The sequence below is a fragment of the Miscanthus floridulus genome, chromosome 13 (assembly GCF_019320115.1).
Source record: "Miscanthus floridulus cultivar M001 chromosome 13, ASM1932011v1, whole genome shotgun sequence".
NCBI classification, from domain to species: domain Eukaryota; kingdom Viridiplantae; phylum Streptophyta; class Magnoliopsida; order Poales; family Poaceae; genus Miscanthus; species Miscanthus floridulus.
In genome coordinates this window covers 22450224-22470391 of record NC_089592.1, presented here as the reverse complement: position 1 = coordinate 22470391, position 20168 = coordinate 22450224, and the positions used below count along the sequence as shown (strand labels likewise).

Here is a 20168-nt window from a genome sequence, read left to right as displayed (position 1 = left end):
CACGATGGCGGGCATGCACATATATATGAACAACACGATGGCCGACATGCACAAGATTATATCCAACCACATATATATAACAATTTCATGATTTTCGGACTTCGTTTGCTTTTTATAGAATTTAAAAACAACTCGACCGCAAGTTCGTGGTTATGTTTCGTGAACAAGATGTTCGAAATTGGTGGTCTGTTCCTAGATACGGCCTCACATTATACTAAATAACATGAATATCATTTTCCATTCATTTTTTTCATTATTCGAATGACTAGCAGTTATAATTTGAATTATCCAAGAAAATTCAATTAAATGAAATAAATTAAAGAAATATAGAAAAAAGTTCGAGAAATGTGCCACATTGGAATATGGAGTATCAGGTATTGTCTGAGGACTGCAGAAAAAGTTTAGAGGTCAAAAGTGAAAAAAATATGGTTTGCCGAGTGTAAAAAAAATGACACTCGGCAAAGGAGCCTCTTTGCCGAGTGTCAGGAGAAGACACTCGGCAAAGGATTAACGGCGGCTGCCGGCCGTTAACGGCGGCGGCCCTTTGCCGAGTGTTATTGTTTGACACACGGCAAACCTGGTCTTTGCCGAGTGTTATTCTTTGCCGAGTGCCAGTTGTTTGCCGAGTGTTTTCTCTCTGGCACACGGCAAACAGCCCCTTTATCGAGTGCCCGATAAAAAGCACTCGGCAAAGTCTGGGACACTCGGCAAAGAAGCCGTCTCCGGTAGTGATTACCGTAAATGCATGGCTTTTGGTGTTCATTGTTTGTGTTACCGAAGCAACCGTAAATGCATGGCTTTAGGTGCATGAAATGTGAGGGTTCATGGCTTCGGGGGTTAGAGCAACTTTACCATATCTCTTATATTGCATCTCTTATAAGTTATTTTATGACAGTAGCTTAAAATAAATTTAGGATATAACAGAGCATTGTTGTAGCTGATCACCTAAAACTTTTCCCCTATATTTCTTTATTAGGGATTGGGGAGAGGTAATCATCTCCTTTATCTAGGAGAAAGGTGGTTGTTTTTAGGAGATCTTTTAAAATTATCGCATAAGAGATGAGATAGAAGATCTGCTATAACATCTTCATGTTCTAAATGCTACTTTGTATAGATGATTAGGTGAAGGAATCGCGGGCATATAATTCAGGCGACGTGGGCCCGACCGTCAGCGGAAAAATGGCAGATAGCAGGTAGATAGCACGTATGGGCATGCGTTTGTACACTGCACAAGGGTTGAAGCTTCTATATATAGAGAGCCATCAGGCAACCCATCTTGTATATATCGCTACACCATATACACATTCGTGTCCATAACAATGGCTCTATGGTCTCCAGCACTACTGATCCCCATAGCTGCTCTCCTTGTTCCATCGTACTTCTATATCAAATATAAAAGATCAAATAGCCCGATTCTCCCAGTGATCTGGCCAGTAGTAGGCATCCTCCCAGGCATCCTTGCCAACGTCAACAACTTGCACGAATTTATCACAGTTGGCCTTTCTGCCTCTACGTGCAACTACAAGGTGCACGGACCAGTGGGAACGAGAGTGCAATACTTCCTTACCAGCGACCCACAAAATGTCCGACACATCTTCACTTCAAACCATGCAAACTACCCCAAGGGTGAGGAGTTTGCAGAGGTCTTCGACGTCATGAAAGGAGGCCTCTTCACAGTTGATGGTGAGTCCTGCCGCCGCCATCGCGCTAAGATGCAGAGCATCCTAAGCAATCCAAGGATGCTTGCATCCATCACTAATTTCTGCCACGACAAGGTCCGAAAAGGCCTGCTCCCCTTCCTTGCAGACATGGCGAACGCTGGAACGGCGTTCGACATGCAGCAATTGAACACGAGGTATGCTTTCGATCTGGCTGCTAAGCCAGTCTTTGGCCTGGACCCTGGTCTCCTGTCCCCAGACATGCCGCCTGTTGACGTCACAGACGCCATGGACACCGTCATGGAGGTGCCCATGTTCCGGCACGTGATGCTGGCGTTAGTATGGAAGGTGATGAGACGGCTAAACATTGGTCCAGAGAGGAGGATCGCCGCGGCACAGGCAGTACTACGTGGATTCGTCGTGAAGATGATGGAGACAAGGAAGACCCGTCGTCATTCGGTTGGCGAGGAAGAAGATGAAGCTGCTTCGTTAGACATCCAGTCATACTACATCAATGACCCCAACTATGGCGACGACGACCAAGTGCTCCAGGCAACCCTCATCAGCTATCTTGTCGCCGGGAGGGACACGGTCGGTGCGGGGTTGTCGTGGCTATTCTACAACATCTCTAGGAACCCCTCCGTCTTGTCCAGCATCCGCAAGGAGCTGGCGCCCATCGCATCTTGCAAAGCCGCCGCCGCCGCCGCCGCCGCCGCCACCTATAAAGAAACAAATGCCACGGCCACGGTGACCTTTGAGCCTGAGGAGATGAAAGAACTAGTTTACTTGCAGGCTGCGGTGTTTGAGACCCTGAGGCTTTATCCTCCAGCCCCGTTCGAGCGCAAGACTGTGCTGCGCGACGATACACTGCCAAGCGGCGATGAGGTGGGCGCTGGGGACACCATCCTCATCTCCTTGTACGCCATGGCAAGAATGGAGCCCGTGTGGGGCAATGACTGCCAGGAGTACAGGCCAGAGAGGTGGCTCTCGGATGATGGAAGCAAACTGCAATACGTTCCTTCTCATAAATTCCTGACGTTCAGCTCGGGGCCAAGGATGTGCCTCGGCAAGGACATCGGGATTATGCAGGTGAAGACCGCCGCCGCCAACGTCCTGTGGAACTTTGATATGGAGGTGTTGGAAGTGCATGCTGTTGAGCCAAAGCTCTCGACTATTCTGCAAATGAAGAACGGGCTCATGGTCAAGGTTAAGAAGAGGGTCCAAGAATGAAACACTGTGGAGAATTTGCTATTGTCGCTTTGCTTCGTCGCCCTATCCTTTTTTATCATGTTATCTATCTATCTATCCCCTATCTATGTGTGATGAGAACTTCTGTATTGTGGGCAAGTAAGACATTGTGTTATGTAATGTGTGGACTATGTGATGTCAGAACTTTGTGGTGGTGCTAAGTGTAAGAACTTTGTGGTGTGCTTAGTTAACGGAACACTTGTGCTATGTAAGGTTGCTATGTTAGCTTGCTTTGTTCATAGCTTGTGATGATGTTTTGTGTTTGTCTTATTCTTAATTTGTATGAATCACATGCTATATTGCATCACGTTTGTTTAACTGACACGTTTGCACCTCACGGAACTATATATATGAAGAGTTCACCACGTTCTATCTAGATTTAATTTGTGCATATGTGCCATTGAGGCTATTTACTTGATGAAATTATATGTGCACAAATTTGCGGGGAGCTTTACATACACACTACTAGAAACCAGCACTTTGCCGAGTGCCTGCGGCACTCGGCAAAGCCCGAAATACACACGGCAAAGGCTTTGCCGAGTGCCGCACTCGGCAAAAGGCACTCGGCAAAGAATTAATCGGCAAAAAAGCCTTTGCCGAGTGCTTTTTGTTGGGCACTCGGCAAAGCCTTTGCCGAGTGCCGAAAAAGCACTCGGCAAAGATTTACACTCGGCAAAATGAAAATGCGAAAAAACCTAAAAATAGCAAAAAAAAAAATTGGGGGAGGCCGCCACCCGCCAGCGCCCTTCTATCCAGCGCCACCGGCCATCGAAGTCGCTGTATTTTTTGCGCAAATTTTGCGGCTAACGCGGCCAGCGGGATTCGAACTCACGACCTCTCCCTCGCGTGTCTGCTGCTCTACAACTGCACTACACCGTCACTTGTGTCTAGATTCCGTTATCTATCCTCATATAATATACTAAACCGAGAGTAAATTGCTTGTTTGAGGCCCTAAACGAATTCAAACCAAAAAGTGGTCAACTACAAAGTTTCATAACTTTTGGAGATCTACAATTTTCATTTAGGAAGTTTTTCCATCCGAGGTCGTTTGAAAAATTCGAATTTTTAATTTGAGAGATTCAAATGTAGTTTTGCATGACAAGATGATTTCAAATCAAAAAGTGGTCAACTACAAAGTTTCATAACTTTTGGAGATCTACAATTTTCATTGAGGAAGTTTTTCCATCCGAGGTCGTTTGAAAATTTCGAATTCCAAATTTGAGAGATTCAAACGTTGTTTTGCATGATAAGAAGATTTCAAATCAAAAAGTGGTCAACTACAAAGTTTCATAACTTTTGGAGATCTACAATTTTCATTTAGGAAGTTTTTCCATCCGAGGTCGTTTGAAAAATTCGAATTCCAAATTTGAGAGATTCAAACGTAGTTTTGCATGATAAGATGATTTCAAATCAAAAAGTTGTCAACTATATAGTTTCATAACTTTTAGAGATCTACAATTTTCATTTAGGAAGTTTTTCCATCCGAGGTCTTTTAAAAAATTCAAATTTTAAAATTTTCAAATTCAAAAGTCATTTTTTGCATGACAAGATGATTTCAAATCAAAATGTTGCCAACTACAAAATTTCATAACTTCTCAAGATCTACAAAGTTTATTTTGGTCATTTGTTCATCCAACATAGTGGTAGTAACATTATTCACAAATCTTATATATCTCTCTTCTACTTTCATGAAACTAATATGAGAGATATGAGAGAGATGTAGATTTTATGAACAATGTTATTGTCGCTTTGTCAAATAAAGAAATGATCAGAATAAACTTTGTAAATCTTGAGAAGTTATACAACTTTGTAGTTGAAAAGTTTTTCATTTGAATTTATTTAGGGCCTCAAAAATTTCTTTGAAAAAATAATTTGTCGAGGGCCAAAAAAAATGCACACGGCAAAATGCCTCTTTGCCGAGTGCCAAAAAAGGCACTCGGCAAAGACGCATTTTGCCGAGTGCCAAAAAATGGCACTCGGCAAAATACATCTTTGCCGAGTGCCAAAAAAAGGCACTCGGCAAAGACGCATTTTGCCGAGTGCCGAAAAATGGCACTCGGCAAAATACATCTTTGCCGAGTGCCGAAAAAAACACTCGGCAAAGCCATCTTTGCCGAGTGCCGAAAAAAACACTCGGCAAACCCGTCTTTGCCGAGTGCCCGATAAAATACACTCGGCAAAGCTTCCGGCACTCGGCAAAGTGCCGGTTTCCGGTAGTGACAGATGCTTCAATATGTAAGCTTTGTTTGTGTTGTCCTCAATCAAAAAAAAGGGAGAGACTGAAAGTGCATCAGATCCTATAGTGTGGATTTTGGTGATATAATGACAATGCAAACAAAGGACTAATGAGATGACGAGTATTTCAGATTATAAATAAGCGAAAAGTGCTATTGGATAATGGAGACCCCCTCCTCGCCCCCTCCCCCCCCCCCATTCTGCAGATGAAGAACGGCCTCATGGTGAAGGTTAAGAAAAGGGTCGGATGAACTTAACACTGTGGAAATTAAAGCTTTGTACGCACTCTCACTACGGGAAACACGTGATTTACCGAGTGCAAAAATCTTTATCGAGTGCAAATTTTCGGGCACTCGGTAAAGACCTGCTTTGCTGAGCGCCGCACTCAGCAAAATATGACACTCGGCAAAGAGGCCTTTGCCGAGTGCTTGGCACTCGGCAAAGACCTGCACTCGGCAAAGGCTGTCTTTGTCGAGTGCCTAGCACTCGGCAAAGGCAGACACTCGGCAAAGATTGGTAGGGGCTTAATGGCATCCAGCGGCGTCCTCTTTGCCGAGTGCCCCCCGTTTGGCACTCGGCAAAGAATTTATTTTGCCGAGTGCCAAAACTTGGCACTCGGCAAAATAAATTTTTTTGTTTTTTGCCACCAATTTTTTTTGAAGCTTTAGTACACTACCACAAACAACATGTTTAAATTTGGGATATTTTCATTGCCTTTTGGCATATTTCTATAGTTTATTTTGTTTTGTTGAATTTTTCCAAAAATGTAAGTTTGAACTGCAGGTGCATCGAATAATGGATTACATTCGTTCAAAAAATGTTATCCTTGTTTCTTAGTGTAAATTTATGCTAAATCCAAGAACTGTCTCAAAATTTCAATCAACGTGCTCATGGGGCAACGCCGCCAACTTGCGTGGGAGTGGTTTTTTAATTGTATAAAATGTGAACGAATTCCGAAAATCATGAAACTTGTCGAGTTGTCGCCGTATTGTTTGCGTATGCCGTGGAAAAATTTTGAAAAAGTTTCGAGCACGTTGTCATGTACAATGTTCATAAACCAGGACATCTCCACATGTGATCACCGCGGCGCCCGTCCCGGCCACCGCGGCCTCCGCCCCGGCCACCGCGCCACTGCAGAAGAGAGGAGGAGGAGGTAGGGGAGAAGAGAGGAGAAGGGGAGAAGAGAGGAGGAGAAGGAGAAGGAGAGGAGAAGGAAGGTGTCGGCCTAGGCCCGTCGACCCTCACGCCGCTACGGTCGTCCCCGCCATCGTCGCCGACCCTCGTTGTTGCCATTCTCGTCGCGAAGGTATGCCCTACACCTGTAGTAGTTAGTAGTTAGTAGTGTTAGTAGTATTGTTAGTAGTAAGTAGTGATAGTAGTAGTGTTAGTAGTAGTAGTGTTAGTGTTAGTAGTAGTTGTAGTGGTAGTAGTACTTGTTGTTGTACTACTTTGATACTTTCATCTGCATGGAAAGAGAACTAAAGTACATGGCTCGTCTTGGTATATATATGTTTGTTGGCCTTCGTGCCTATGTTTGGTATATATGTGGTTGTTGGCCATCGCGCCTACGTTTCTTGCAGGTTTTTGGAAACCTCCCTGTGCAGGGGAGGTGCTGCCGAAATTTTCAATGGATTCTAACCTATTGCATTTTTATGTAGGAGGACCCGTGGGAGGGACTCGGCGACCCCCATCGTCTTCGTCGGCGCTGCTGGTCTGCCTGCACCGCATCGCCTCGCCACTGCACCAACACGCCACTGCCCCGCTAGCCTGACTCCATCGCTACCCTAGGTATAACCCCCTCCTCCTTTGCATGCATGTTTTATATGGTCACGTAGCCCAATTAGGCGTCTCCCGTTCAAAAGAGATACGGTCGGAGGTATGCAAATCTTTGCATATCTGCAACCGTATCTCTTTCGGATTGTCCACATATTTTGGACAGCCCATGGATGCGTAGATGAGGTTAGTTTCCACGGTTCGCTCCGGTCCAAGACAGACTTTCGGCATCACCTCCCTGTTGTTCTCCGGATACACACTCTCCCTTGTAGGACGTGTATCGGGAGAATAGCGGGGAGGTGCTGCCGAAATTCTATCTTGGATAGGAGCGGAGCATTGAAACTAACCTCATCTACGCATCCATGGGTGGGATTACGACCTATCCTCACCTATTAGATGGTAGGAATGTTGTGCAGATGCAATTGTTGGTTATATTACTCGCTTACATATGTATATGCCAGAGGATGGAGAACCGTGATTGGATGTACATGGGCCACACAAGTATGACCCCAGAATGGATGACTAAGACTAATGCTTTCTTGGAGCATTCATTTGGCGAGGCTGCTAGAGGGTCGAGTCGGATGCCGTGTCCCTGCAGCAAATGTGACAACTGTGTAAGAAAGAATAGGAAGAACGTGGGGGAAGATCTTTGCAAGTATGGATTCACGCCAAACTATACCTGCTGGATCCACCATGGTGAAGCCGATCATATTAGAGAGGAGGTGGTGAGACCACGCCTCAAGGCTTTTGATGGAGATGCCGAGATAGTAGACTGGATGGATGACTTTCAGGAGGCACGGTTCGGTGAAGAATTAGAGGACGAGCCAGATGAATCCGCAAAGGCGTACTACGATATGCTATCTTTGGCACAGAAGCCCATTCCCGAAAAGACAATGGTTTCGCAACTGGATGCCATTGGACGCCTAATGGCGTTCAAGTCGCAGTGTAGCATGAGTCGAGACAACTTCGATGGTATGTTGACAGTTGTTGGATCCCTGCTTCCGGAGGGTCACATTCTGCCAAAGAACTTGTATGAGTCACACAAACTTCTTCGTGCCCTTAAGATGCCGTATGAGCACATCCATGCTTGTCCGAATGGTTGCGTCCTATTTAGGAAAGATCACAAGAAAGCAATGCACTATCCAAAGTGCAAATCCTATAGGTATCTAGAGGTCGACACTAGTGATGGCAAGAAGAAACAGCTTGGTATCCCCGCGAAGGTCCTACGGTACCTTCCTGTCATACCGAGGATCCAACGGCTGTACATGACAGAGGAGTCCGCGAAACAGATGACATGGCACAAACATGGCAAAAGATACAATGCTGACAAGATGGTACACCCATCGGATGGCGATGCATGGACCCATTTCGATGGCATACATCATGGTAAAGCTGAGAAGGCTCGGAATGTACGTGTAGCGCTGGCAACAGATGGGTTCAACCCCTATGGATTGCTGGCGGCCCCGTACACTTGTTGGCCCATGTTTGTGATCCCCCTCAATCTCCCCCCCAACATCATGTTTCAACCCAAGAACGTATTCTTGTCACTGATAATTCCTGGACAACCGGGGAACAAGATGGGTTTGTTCATGGAGCCTCTCATTGATGAATTGATCCTTGCTTGGGAAAAGGGGGTACTGACATACGACCGAGCTACAAAGAAGAACTTCACAATGCATGTGTGGTACCACTACTCCCTGCATGACTTCCTGGCGTATGGCATATTCTGCGCGTGGTGTGTTCACGGGAAGTTCCCATGCCCAATATGCAAGACAGCTATGAGGTTCACTTGGCTGAAGAGGGGTGGCAAGTTTTCTTCGTTTGACCAACATCGTCAATTCCTCCCTCTTGACCATCTATTCAGACGAGACATCAAGAACTTCAGGAAAGGGGTTCAAGTCACCGACCCTGCACCTCAGATGATGACCGGTGCCGAGGTCCGTGCTGAGATAGAGGCTCTCAAAGATGATAAAGAGAAAGGTGGTTTTATTGGATATAGTGAGGAACACCAGTGGACTCATAAATTGGGCTTGACTAGGCTCCCCTATTTCAATGACCTTCTTGTTCCACACAACATTGATGTAATGCACACATAAAAGAATATCGCCGAGGCGCTTTTTGCAACACTCATGGACATTCTTGATAAGTCAAAGGACAACATTAAGGCTAGACTGGACCTGGCAACGATGTGCGATAGGCCAAAGCAAGTGATGAAGCCTCCTATGCCCGACAAGAAATGGAGAAGGACTCCAGTCGATTTCATCTTGAAAAAGGACCAAAGGAAGGAAGTATTGTAGTGGATCCAGACATTAATGTTCCCTGATGGGCATGCGGCGAATTTGAGTAGGGGAGTGAACTTGTCCACTATGCGAGTCTTACGGATGAAGAGTCATGACTACCACATATGGATTGAGCGGCTCCTTCCTGCGATGACCCAAGGATACGTCCCTGAGCATGTGTGGCGCGTGCTGGCAGAGTTGAGCTATTTCTTCCGCCAGCTTTGTGCCAAGGAGTTATCTTGGGACATGATTGATGACTTGGAGAAAGTGGCACCTGTGTTGCTCTGCAAGTTGGAGAAGATCTTCCCACCCGGCTTCTTCCTGGCGATGCAGCATCTGATTTTGCACCTACCGTATGAGGCACGAATGGGGGGGGGCGTGCAGGCCTGTTGGTGCTATACAATCGAGAGATGTCTAAAGATTCTTTGGAAAAAGTGTAGAAATAAAGCCAAAATTGAGGCTTCTATGGCAGAGGCATTCATTCTAGAGGAGGTGTCAAACTTCACAACAGCATCCTATAAGGATGGCCTTCCCAGCGTGCACAATCATCCCCCTCGTTACAACGCGGACGAGAGTTCATCGAACCTCAGCCTTTTCAAAGGGCAACTCGGAAAGGCAAGAGCATCGGGCACCAAGACCTTGCGGCATGATGAGTGGTGCACTATCATGCTGTATGTGTTGTTGAACCTTGACGAAGTCAAGCCTTATGTGCAGTAAGTTCTCAATGAGCTTGTTACATACGCCCTTGTCACTATCCTCCATCTATCGAACCCCCTTATCTCTTGTTTTTTAGGAAATTTCTGAATAAATCTTGGAGAGGGAATAGGGCTCCTTCCCCTCAAGAAGAAGATAGTCTTCTCAAAGATGGTGTGCCTGATTTCATATCCTGGTTCGATACGAAGGCACCATCCAATTTACCTCGTTCAATCTTTGACATCCCACTTTGCTCCTACGAGCGAGTAATGTAACGATCTATCCGGCCTCACCTTGCAGGCCCGCAAGGATGCAGAAATGGATGCTGAGTTGAAAGGGCTCGCCAAAGGCTTCGCCTACAAGGTCAAGTCATTCACCGTTTATGATGTGAATGGCTATCGCTTTCACACAAGAAACTACGAGCGGAGTCGGCCCAATCGGAAAACCACAAATACCGAAGTTCGTACGCCCGGCACCGATGAGCGTGACTACTACGGCATAGTAGAAGAAATATACAAGCTCAATTTTGAGTGTCTCAAAGCTCCTAATCAAGTCATATTCAAATGCCATTGGTTCGATCCTAATGTCACGAGAACAGCCCCTGAGATTGGACAAGTCAAAATTCGACAGGATTCTATCTATCAAGGAGAGGATGTCTATATTGTGGCTCAACAGGCCACGCAAGTTTATTATCTCCCATGGACATGCCAAAAAGTCCCCAATCTTATCGGTTGGTACCTTGTGCAGTTGGTATCGCCGCACGGTAAACTGCCTGTCCCAAACAATGAGGATTACAACTTTGACCCAAACACACGGGAGTTCTATCAACTAGAGGGGCTAGAAGGGAGGTTTGACATAGACATGTTTTCACTGATGGGCATGGAAGTAGACAATGACATTGATCAGGATGATGGAGATGAGGATGACGGAGAAGAGGTGCAAAATGCTAAGGACTTACAAATGCTTGAGCGATTACAGTTAGGCGATGACAATGATGACAACGATGGAGATGAGCCCGATTTACTCGACAATATTGATAGTGATGATGACACCTATGATCCAGCCGCTGCCGATCATGAAGAATATTTCTAATTCATGTAATACTAAATTATTATTATTATTATTATTATTATTATTATTATTATTATTATTATTATTATTATTATTATTATTATTATTATTATTATTATTATTATTATTATTATTGCAATTATGTTTCGTTCATTTTGCATCTCTTTATAAGTACTTGTAATTTAACTGTGCTAATTGGTTTACTCTTTGAAATTGCAGGCACTCGACAAAATGCCGGGCGGAAGGCAGGCCCATCGGGGGGTCAACTCTCTCTACATGAGGGAGCGCTCACCACCCCACGCTGAGGAGGACCCCTTGCCGGAGCCACCGACGAGGAGGACGAGGAGCGGCCGCCCCCGTGGTCGTCCAAGGACGAGGGTGTAGCCGGCTGCCACCCCGTCGGTGGACAAGGATGACCAGGCGGTGGGCCTGCACATAGGAGGGGGTGGCACTTCCTCTGACTCGTCAGACAACAGGGAGGCGGCGATAGCGACAACAAGGGGTTCAACTAGCACTACCTCTGGCTCTACCTCGTCGAGAGTCTACTTGCATGGGCCCTCGTAGCTCCTGGCACGGCCGATCCCACTTCACCGGCGCCCGGTGATTCGACCCAGCGGCGACAAGTAAGTATTATTTCACTACTATTTCATATGACATGTTGAAAATTGAACTGGAGACTAACAATTCTTCTTAATGACTCTTGCAGCAACTGTGAAGTTATGTCCAGAATGGGCTGGCACATCAATGGCACCCTGGGCCTTCTGATTCGGCAGCACTACCCTAGCATGGTCACCTACGCCTCGGTGACTTCGCCGCCCTGGATGTGGGACCACTTCTACGCCGCCGAGGACAGCGAGTTCGGCACCGTTGCGGCGCGGATCAAGGCCGAGTTCTGGGTGAGTCTTCATCGCACTAAATTGGTCAATACTACGCATTCATTGGTCGTTCTTGAAATAATGAAACGATACATGATGTCTGTATGCAGGACTTCTTTAGGTGCGACGAAGGGTTTGAGGACCGGGCGGCGTGAGTGCAGGACAAGGTCTGTAGGTCCCGACTCTTGGACCTGTACCACGAGACGCGGCTCTAGTGCATCATCAACTACAGCGCCGACGTCCTTGGTCAGGTGGTGAGGAAGGCTGATGCCAGGACCAGGACGCTCACCAAGGAGTAGTACCTCTCGGTAAGTATGAAACATTAATACTGACTCCTTCCATGAAGAATAGGTAGGCTTCATTTCATCTTCTGACATATCAATAACTTGATGGCATGCAGCAATGTCCTAATTGGTGCGCCAGGCACCGCCTCTGCTGGGAGGCCATTGTGGATAGGTGGCTCTCGGAGGAGTGGGCGGAGAAGCACAACATCTGTCGGGACTACCGCCTGCAGATGGGTGGGGTGCCACACCACCAAGGCAACCGGAGCCTCAGCATGTACGCCCAGACATGGGTAATCTTCTTTGTGTTTTCATATTTATTTATTTATTCTAACGCTCAATTCTCATTACTTGTAATCAACTTTGTGTTTTCCTCACAGTCCCAGGCGCACCAAGGCTAGGAATGCAACGAGTTCATGGCGTACGCCCTGGCACACAAGGGCAAGGCGACGGCCTCGGAAGTCACCTACAACCCGGCGGACGGGCCCGAGGCATACACCAGCGCGAGCGTCCACAGCAAGCTTAGCGAGTACACCTCGCGCAGCCCACGAGCACCATGGGGAGGACTTCGATCCAGCCACCCAGCCCCTGGACACAGACCTCCTGATGAGGCTAGGAGGAGGGAAGCAGCACGGCCAGTACTGGATGGCGGACAGCACAGTCCACTCCGCCTCTGTTCCCAACCTCGCCGAGATTCGAGCAAGGAGCACGAGCTCCTCCCTCCCCATACGCTCTCGGCAGCAGAGCTCACAGCAGCAGATGGCGGAACTCCAGGTTAGTACTGTTTTATTCGTCGTTCATTGCTCTTACACATCTACCTTTCCTTTGCATTGTTTAAACATTGTGGGTGGAATGTTGCAGGCCGACTTGCAGAGGTTGGAGGCCCAATAGGCGGCCCAGGCGGAGGCCCATCGGCTGGAGATGGAGGCTGTACAAGCCTAGAGGGCGGCCGAGACGCAAAGGCTATAGGACATGTTAAGCTTCATGGCGAGCCTTCAGGCCTTGCCAGGTGTGGTCGTGCCCCAGTCGCTGCTCGCTCCAGTTGTGGCTCCTCCTCCTCCTATAGGGACTCCGGTGAGTATATATGGTTGTTTATTCCTTTAGCTTGTGCAGCCCTCCTATAGATACTCATGAATTCGCTTCTCCTTTGTGCAGCAAAAGTCGGCGGGTTCGAACCCGACTCCTCAAGGTGGCCCTTCTCCACAGGCCGGGTGGACAACTGGCCCTCCTCAAGGTGGCAGTTCACACTCCGAGTGGACAGGCTGGCAGTAGGTACCGTTTATTTGTTTCTTTTCATGTTGCATGGACTTGTGTTAGACTTAGCCTTATGTTGGACTACTACTAGAGACATATATATATATATATATATATATATATATATATATATATATATATATATATATATATATATATTGTGATGGATATTGTCATGGATGATGCGAATGTATGTGATGGATTATAGACAATGGATTTGTATGTGATGTATTATGGATGGTGGATGTGTATGTGATGGGTTATGGATGTGTATGTGATGGAATATGGATGTGTATATGATATACATGTGCTGTGTGTTGATATATATGTGATTTCTTTGTTTGCGCTGATGGAAAGCAAAAACAAAAAAAAATAGCATTTCCCCCTCTTTGCCGAGTGCCACACTCGGCAAAGGGGGCTTTGGCGAGTGCCGTGACCATGGCACTTGGCAAAGCTAGGAAGCAGAGACCCAATTTCTCAGCTTTGCCGAGTGCCAGAGCCATGGCACTCGGCAAAGATTTTTTTTTAAAAAGAAAAAATTTCTTTGCCGAGTGCAAGAGTATGGCACTCGACAAAGAATTTTCAAAAAAAAAATCTTTGCCGAGTGCCGCTGAGGTGGCACTCGGCAAAGAGGCTGTCAGAGTTGACGTCGGTTTTTTTTTTACCGAGTGCTGACGTGACACTCGGCAAAGGCTTTACCGAGTGCCCGATATGTGGCACTCGGCAAAGAAACCTTTGCCGACGGGTTCTTTGCCGACTGCTCTTTGCCGGGTGCGGCACTCGGCAAAGCCTTTACCAAGTGTATTTCGGGCTTTGCCGAGTGCCGCAGGCACTCGGCAAATTGCCGGTTTCCAGTAGTGTCTCCTCAACAGGTACAATGATATCATCTCTACAGTTTGACAAACCGAAAGATTTGCGCGCTGCAATATGCAGAGAGATATCTAGTGCATATGAGCATATGGATGTTTTTGCTACACATGTTGCAGAGCGTGCAGGAAACATGCTATGCGAGTATGCGGCATACTACTGGATAGCTGATTCAGTAAAATAAAATATTGTTGTTGAAGTGCTCTTGCTGTTGTATGTTTTTCATCTTTTATTTTATTTAACTGAAATTTTCCAGCAATGATTCCTCTATCAAAAACTAGCAAGGTGGCTCACACAAATAGCACGGGTAACTTCTTTCCATTGTAATATTTGGGTCTATTTTTCTTGAAAATTAAATTTTGCAGGTAGTGTAATTTTTTTTATTTGCTTGATTGTAATAATATAGCCCCACTTCATCTCATATATCTATCATCGACTAATTTGTTGACTTTCTTTTTTCTGCTCGTACCCGTGGATGACCAAATTCTACTTAAGCCAAACAAAGTTATCCTTCAATTTTCTCTTCATTAGCTCCATTCCTCAATAGAATCGGTTACTTGACCCTCATGAAAAGTGCTATTTAAATTTTGGATCATTTTATACCTTTTCTTGAGGATTACTTGACAATGCATCACCGGATTAAATCACAATATTCTCATGCCTTTTGGAGTCGTCTGTATACCTCAAGTAGCTGTTGGCTAGTCCTATGTCATCGCACCAACATCTATCGATGCTGCCAGCCTTCCCAAAAACAAACTATTGAACCATCATTCACGTAGATGAGTTGTTGATCTCGGGTGTGCTGCTTGCGAGCTTCTCACCACATGCCCATTTAGGGAATGGATGGACTAAGTGCATGCAATATATTAAAATTTGATAGGGTTTTTGTGATTCCATCATATTCCCATCTGCTAGAACATGCATATGTTCCTCCCCTAGATTACTGTCATGAATGATTACAGATTTTAGCGTTCACACATTTTATTTGGTTATTTCTCCTTCATCAACGTCAATGGTGTTGCCAAAACTTTCCGTCTATAGGAACATAGGAAAGGAGCAACTCTACGAATTTATGGCTAAGTGAGAGGAGGGCTAAAATGACGAGGAACCTAGAAAATGGTGAATTAGAGGCATGGGATCATAAGTTCTTTGATATTTTATATTAGTGTGCCAAGACATTGGAGTTCATCTTGGATGTGTCTTCATGCGTGTACTCCCTCCCATAGATGTTTCTTATAGATTCCTTGCTTTTTATTATCATAAAAAATATAGTTGTATGATTGAATTCAGCAATATTATCTATTTTCATAGTTGCTCTATCTCTACATGATTCTTTATTTATTTTCCTATACCTTTTGATAGATGTGGACCGTGACAATCTGGATCATATATATGAGATCAATATGGTGGTTTTAGGCTTTTAGCCCTTATGTCCGAAAGAATTATTTTCCTAACATTATTTACAGTAGCACACTGGCTTTATTTGTAGTATCACTATTTTAACACCTCACTAAAAAATTTAGTTTCCAATTTAAATTATTGGTCAATATATTTATTAATTTTGAATTGAGCTATTTACAATTTCTAATTTATATGGAGTATTTATTTATGTATTTCCATTCAAAAAAATCATTTGGTGTATGAATTGCTCGTTTCTATCGAACATTGCATCTTATATTGGTTTAGATATATGAAATATTACATTTTATAGCACATTTAAACGGGAGCAACTTCTTGTTAGGAGCCACTGAAATTAACAAACTTCTTGACCAGCGTAGCTATAGCAAATTAACCCTGCTAGTCCATGCTATGCGTCCCAAAGCACCGACTAGGACCTTACAAAATGCATGCATACCATTACACTCTTGCAGTAATTACGTAGATACTCCATAAGAGAGGAACTAATAATCTCATATATATTACAAGTCTTGAATCTTGATCTTATAGAAAGTTCTCAAAATTAGACCAATACAACACTTCATGTTCTTGTCTAAAAAAACCTCTTCGCTACCCTAGTGGAACAGCTGAACCGTTAACGCTGGGCCATTAAATTAAGTAGCCCAATCACCTAAATGCTCGGCCCACTGTGACAAAGACAAAGGCCATAACCGTTAGCTAGCCCATACATGGGGGCCCACAAATGTTGAAGAGCCAGGAGTATCTGCGTCCAAAATAGTCAATTAAGGTATATGGTGATTGGTGAACACCATACCGTGTTATGTTGGATCCTCCGCCCCTGTTCTTGTATGTTGTAGCATACTTTTGGAGAAACATAATTTTTATATAACGATAACGACCGCCCCGCGCGTGTACATGTATGGTCCGCATGCGTTGTTGTTCACTAGTTTGTTCACACCTTGGAAATTATCGGGCATCGCTCCAATCTCTCGTGCCTCGCTACCTCCGCTTTCTCTCTCTCTCATCTGCCTCCTGTGCTACTCCCTTCCTCTCTCGGTGCAGTGTGGGTGAGCGTCCCGGCGCGGCGGCGCGGCGGCCTCAATGTGGCCTTAGCACGACTAGGCCATGATGCGGAGGGCCGAGTGGCCCTCGACAAGGCGGCACACCGGTGCCGACAGCCCCAGTCACGGGTGGACCAATGCGGCAGGCCCGGCACGAGTGGTTCCCTAGTGGATCTAGCTCCCTCTCCTAGTCATGTGGACACTATCTCCTTGCCGTATCGTGCAACCGCCACCGCCAACCCGCCACCTACAAACGCCTCCAAGCCACTGCCTACAAGTGTTGCCAGGACGCTGTCTCTGATGAATTCCACAAGCCGATGAGCCTCCGTTCTCTCAAGCAGCAAGGAGATGTGCTGCGCTGAAAGCGCGTGATGCAAGCGTATGTTTTCAAGTGTTTCAGATGTTTTATAGGTATGTTGCAATTTCTTCATATGGATGTTGCAAAAGTAGATCGGGATTGTTTCAGATGAATGTTGCAAGCGTTTGTTCAAAATCTTTCATCTGTTTCAGATGTATATTTCACACATATGTTGCAAGAATATGTTCCAAATGTTTCATATGTATTAATCTTATGTTGCAGGAAGTTTTTTCAAGTTGCAAGTTGCAAGTGTTTTATCTGGATGTTGCATATGTTGCTGTTGCTATACACGTATGTTGCAAGTATATGTTCCAAATGGTTCCAAATGTTTCAGATATTTCAAATGTATGTTGCAAGTGTTTTATCTGGATATCGCATATGTTCTAGTACCAATACAATATGTTGCAAGCTTATGTTCTAAATGTTTCACTTGTTTTAGACGTATTTTGCAACAATGCTTCTTGTTGCAAGTGCTTTCATTAGTAGACGAGGAAACCGAGCATAGGCGACGGCGGAGTTCGCTCGGCAGCAATGGCGGGGCGGTGCTGCGCTTCGGCTGCGGTGGGAAGCGAAGGAGAGCAAGAAATGGAAATGTGAGATGGGAGGGCAGAAGGGCGCGGGCTCAAGCAGTGGACAGCGGCGCCAGGCCGGCCACGGCGCGTGGCCTGCGCGGTCAGGCGGCCGGCGACGTGCGGCGTACATGCGGCCATCGAGTTCTGAAACCTTTCGAACACTGTAGCTGCGTTTCAGTGAACCCGATCGAGCCTGACAGCAAGGATTGACAGTGCTTGATCTCCTAAATCGTGAAGAATCAGTGAAAACAATATACATGAAAGTTGTAGCCCTTCATACCATCTTCAATTCCTATTAAAGGACCAAGACCTAATTCTCAAAGGATCATGAGAAAAATCAAGCCAAAATCAGCTCAATCAAACTGAAATTGCAATTCATACTTAGAAATTTTTCCAGTGTTGAATCAACCCTCAACACTAACTTGTGGGCCCTTTTTGAGCATGTTGTGCACATTTTCATGACTTGGCTTCTAAACAAAGTTTGTTCCTTATAAAATTTGCTACAACTTTGCTTTAGGTTACTCAGACATGCAAATAATCTAAGCTACACTTTTTAAATAGTCAAACTCAGGAGCTCTAGGGGTCCAAAATGGTCAAACCATGACTTGGAAACCTAATTAGGCAAAATGATCAACATGAACATTGTTCCTAATGACATTCTAAGTATAACTAAGTTTCTTAAGAGGATTGTTAGCCACACCACACATTGGTCACACCAAAATCAAGCATTACATGTACTAAAACAAGGAAAAAGCCAATGAAATGTTACCTTTGTTTCAAAGTCATGTTTCACATGTTTCATAATTTTGTTGCATAGTACTAACTAACCATGTTTCACTAAAGTGAGTTGCACATGTTGCACTTGAGTGTTGCACACTATTTATTTCATAAAACAAGCACACATGAAATATAACAATATGTTGCAATGTTTCGAAAACATGTTTCATGCAATATAAGCTCATGAATGGATGAATGATGCTCATGTTCATGAAATGCAAGTGCAAATGTGGAAGCCAAACACCTAGGGTGTTACAGCCCTCCCCCCTTATAAAAATCTCGTCCCGAGATTTGACAAGCGTACCATTGTTGATAGAATTCCTTATAACCGTCCCTCAAATAATCTTCTCTTTCCCACATTGCATCGCGTTCACTACCCTGATTACTCCACATGACTTTGTAAAACTTGACCACCCTACTCCGAGTCACTCGCTCACGAGTGTCAATTACTCGGACCGGCTTTTCTTCAAAGGTCAAATCAGATTTTAACTCGATATCCCCTAGTGGAACTCTCTCTTCAGGGACGCGAAGACATTTCTTAAGTTGAGATACATGAAAGACATTGAAGATAGCACTCATCTCAAGAGGTAATTAGATCTTGTATGCTACCTTACCACTTTGTCCAATGATTTCAAACGGACCAACATATCTCGGCGCAAGCTTTCGCTTCACACCAAAGCGTTGGACACTCTTCATGGGTGAGACTTTCAGATAAATGAAGTCTCCAACTTCAAACTCAATAGGCTTCCTACGACGATTAGCATAACTTTTATATAACGACGTTCGTCCGTCCGGATGGACCCCAACCCGCCCCGCGCGTGTACATGTACGGTCCGCATGCGTTGTTGTTCACTAGTTTGTTCACACCTTGGAAATTATCGGGCATCGCTCCAATCTCTCGTGCCTCGCTACCTCCGCTTTCTCTCTCTCTCATCTACCTCCTGTGCTACTCCCTTCCTCTCTCTCAGTGCAGTGTGGGCGAGCGTCCCGGCGCGGCGGCACGGTGGCCTCAACGTGGCCTTAGCATGACTGGGCCATGATGCGGAGGGCCGAGTGGCCCTTGACAAGGTGGCACACCGGTGCCGACAGCCCCAGTCATGGGTGGACCAGTGCGATAGGCCCGGCACGAGTGGTTCCCTAGTGGATCTAGCTCCCTCTCCTAGTCATGTGGACACTATCTCCTTGCCGTATCGTGCAACCGCCACCGCCAACCCGCCACCTACAAACGCCTCCAAGCCACTGCCTACAAGTGTTGCCAGGACGCTGTCTCTGATGAATTCCACAAGCCGATGAGCCTCCGTTCTCTCAAGCAGCAAGGAGATGTGCTGCGCTGAAAGCGCGTGATGCAAGCGTATGTTTTCAAGTGTTTCAGATGTTTCATAGGTATGTTGCAATTGCTTCATATGGATGTTGCAAAAGTAGATTGGGATTGTTTCAGATGAATGTGGCAAGCGTTTGTTCAAAATCTTTCATCTGTTTCAGACGTATATTTCACACATATGTTGCAAGAATATGTTCCAAATATTTCATATGTATTAATCTTATGTTGCAAGAAGTTTTGTCAAGTTACAAGTTGCAAGTGTTTTATCTAGATGTTGCATATGTTGTTGTGGCTATACACGTATGTTGCAAGTATATGTTCCAAATGGTTCTAAATGTTTTAGATATTTTAGACGTATGTTGCAAGTGTTTTATCTGGATGTTGCATATGTTCTAGTAGCAATACAATATGTTGCAAGCTTATGTTCTAAATGTTTCACTTGTTTTG

General features: G+C 45.2%; 1 protein-coding gene across 1 annotated transcript; it reads left to right on the top strand.

Moving 5' to 3' along the window:
* Positions 1 to 1289: 1289 nt before the first annotated feature.
* Positions 1290 to 3147, top strand: LOC136501514 (noroxomaritidine synthase 2-like). The gene has a single exon (XM_066497039.1). It carries the CDS (start codon positions 1320 to 1322, stop codon positions 2886 to 2888), a length of 1569 nt encoding a protein of 522 aa, XP_066353136.1. The 5' UTR covers positions 1290 to 1319; the 3' UTR covers positions 2889 to 3147.
* The last annotated feature ends 17021 nt before the right edge of the window (positions 3148 to 20168 follow it).

Excerpts from the sequence above, each read along its gene's own strand:
- LOC136501514 (XM_066497039.1), top strand. The coding sequence starts at position 1,320 with ATGGCTCTATGGTCTCCAGCACTACTGATCCCCATAGCTGCTCTCCTT.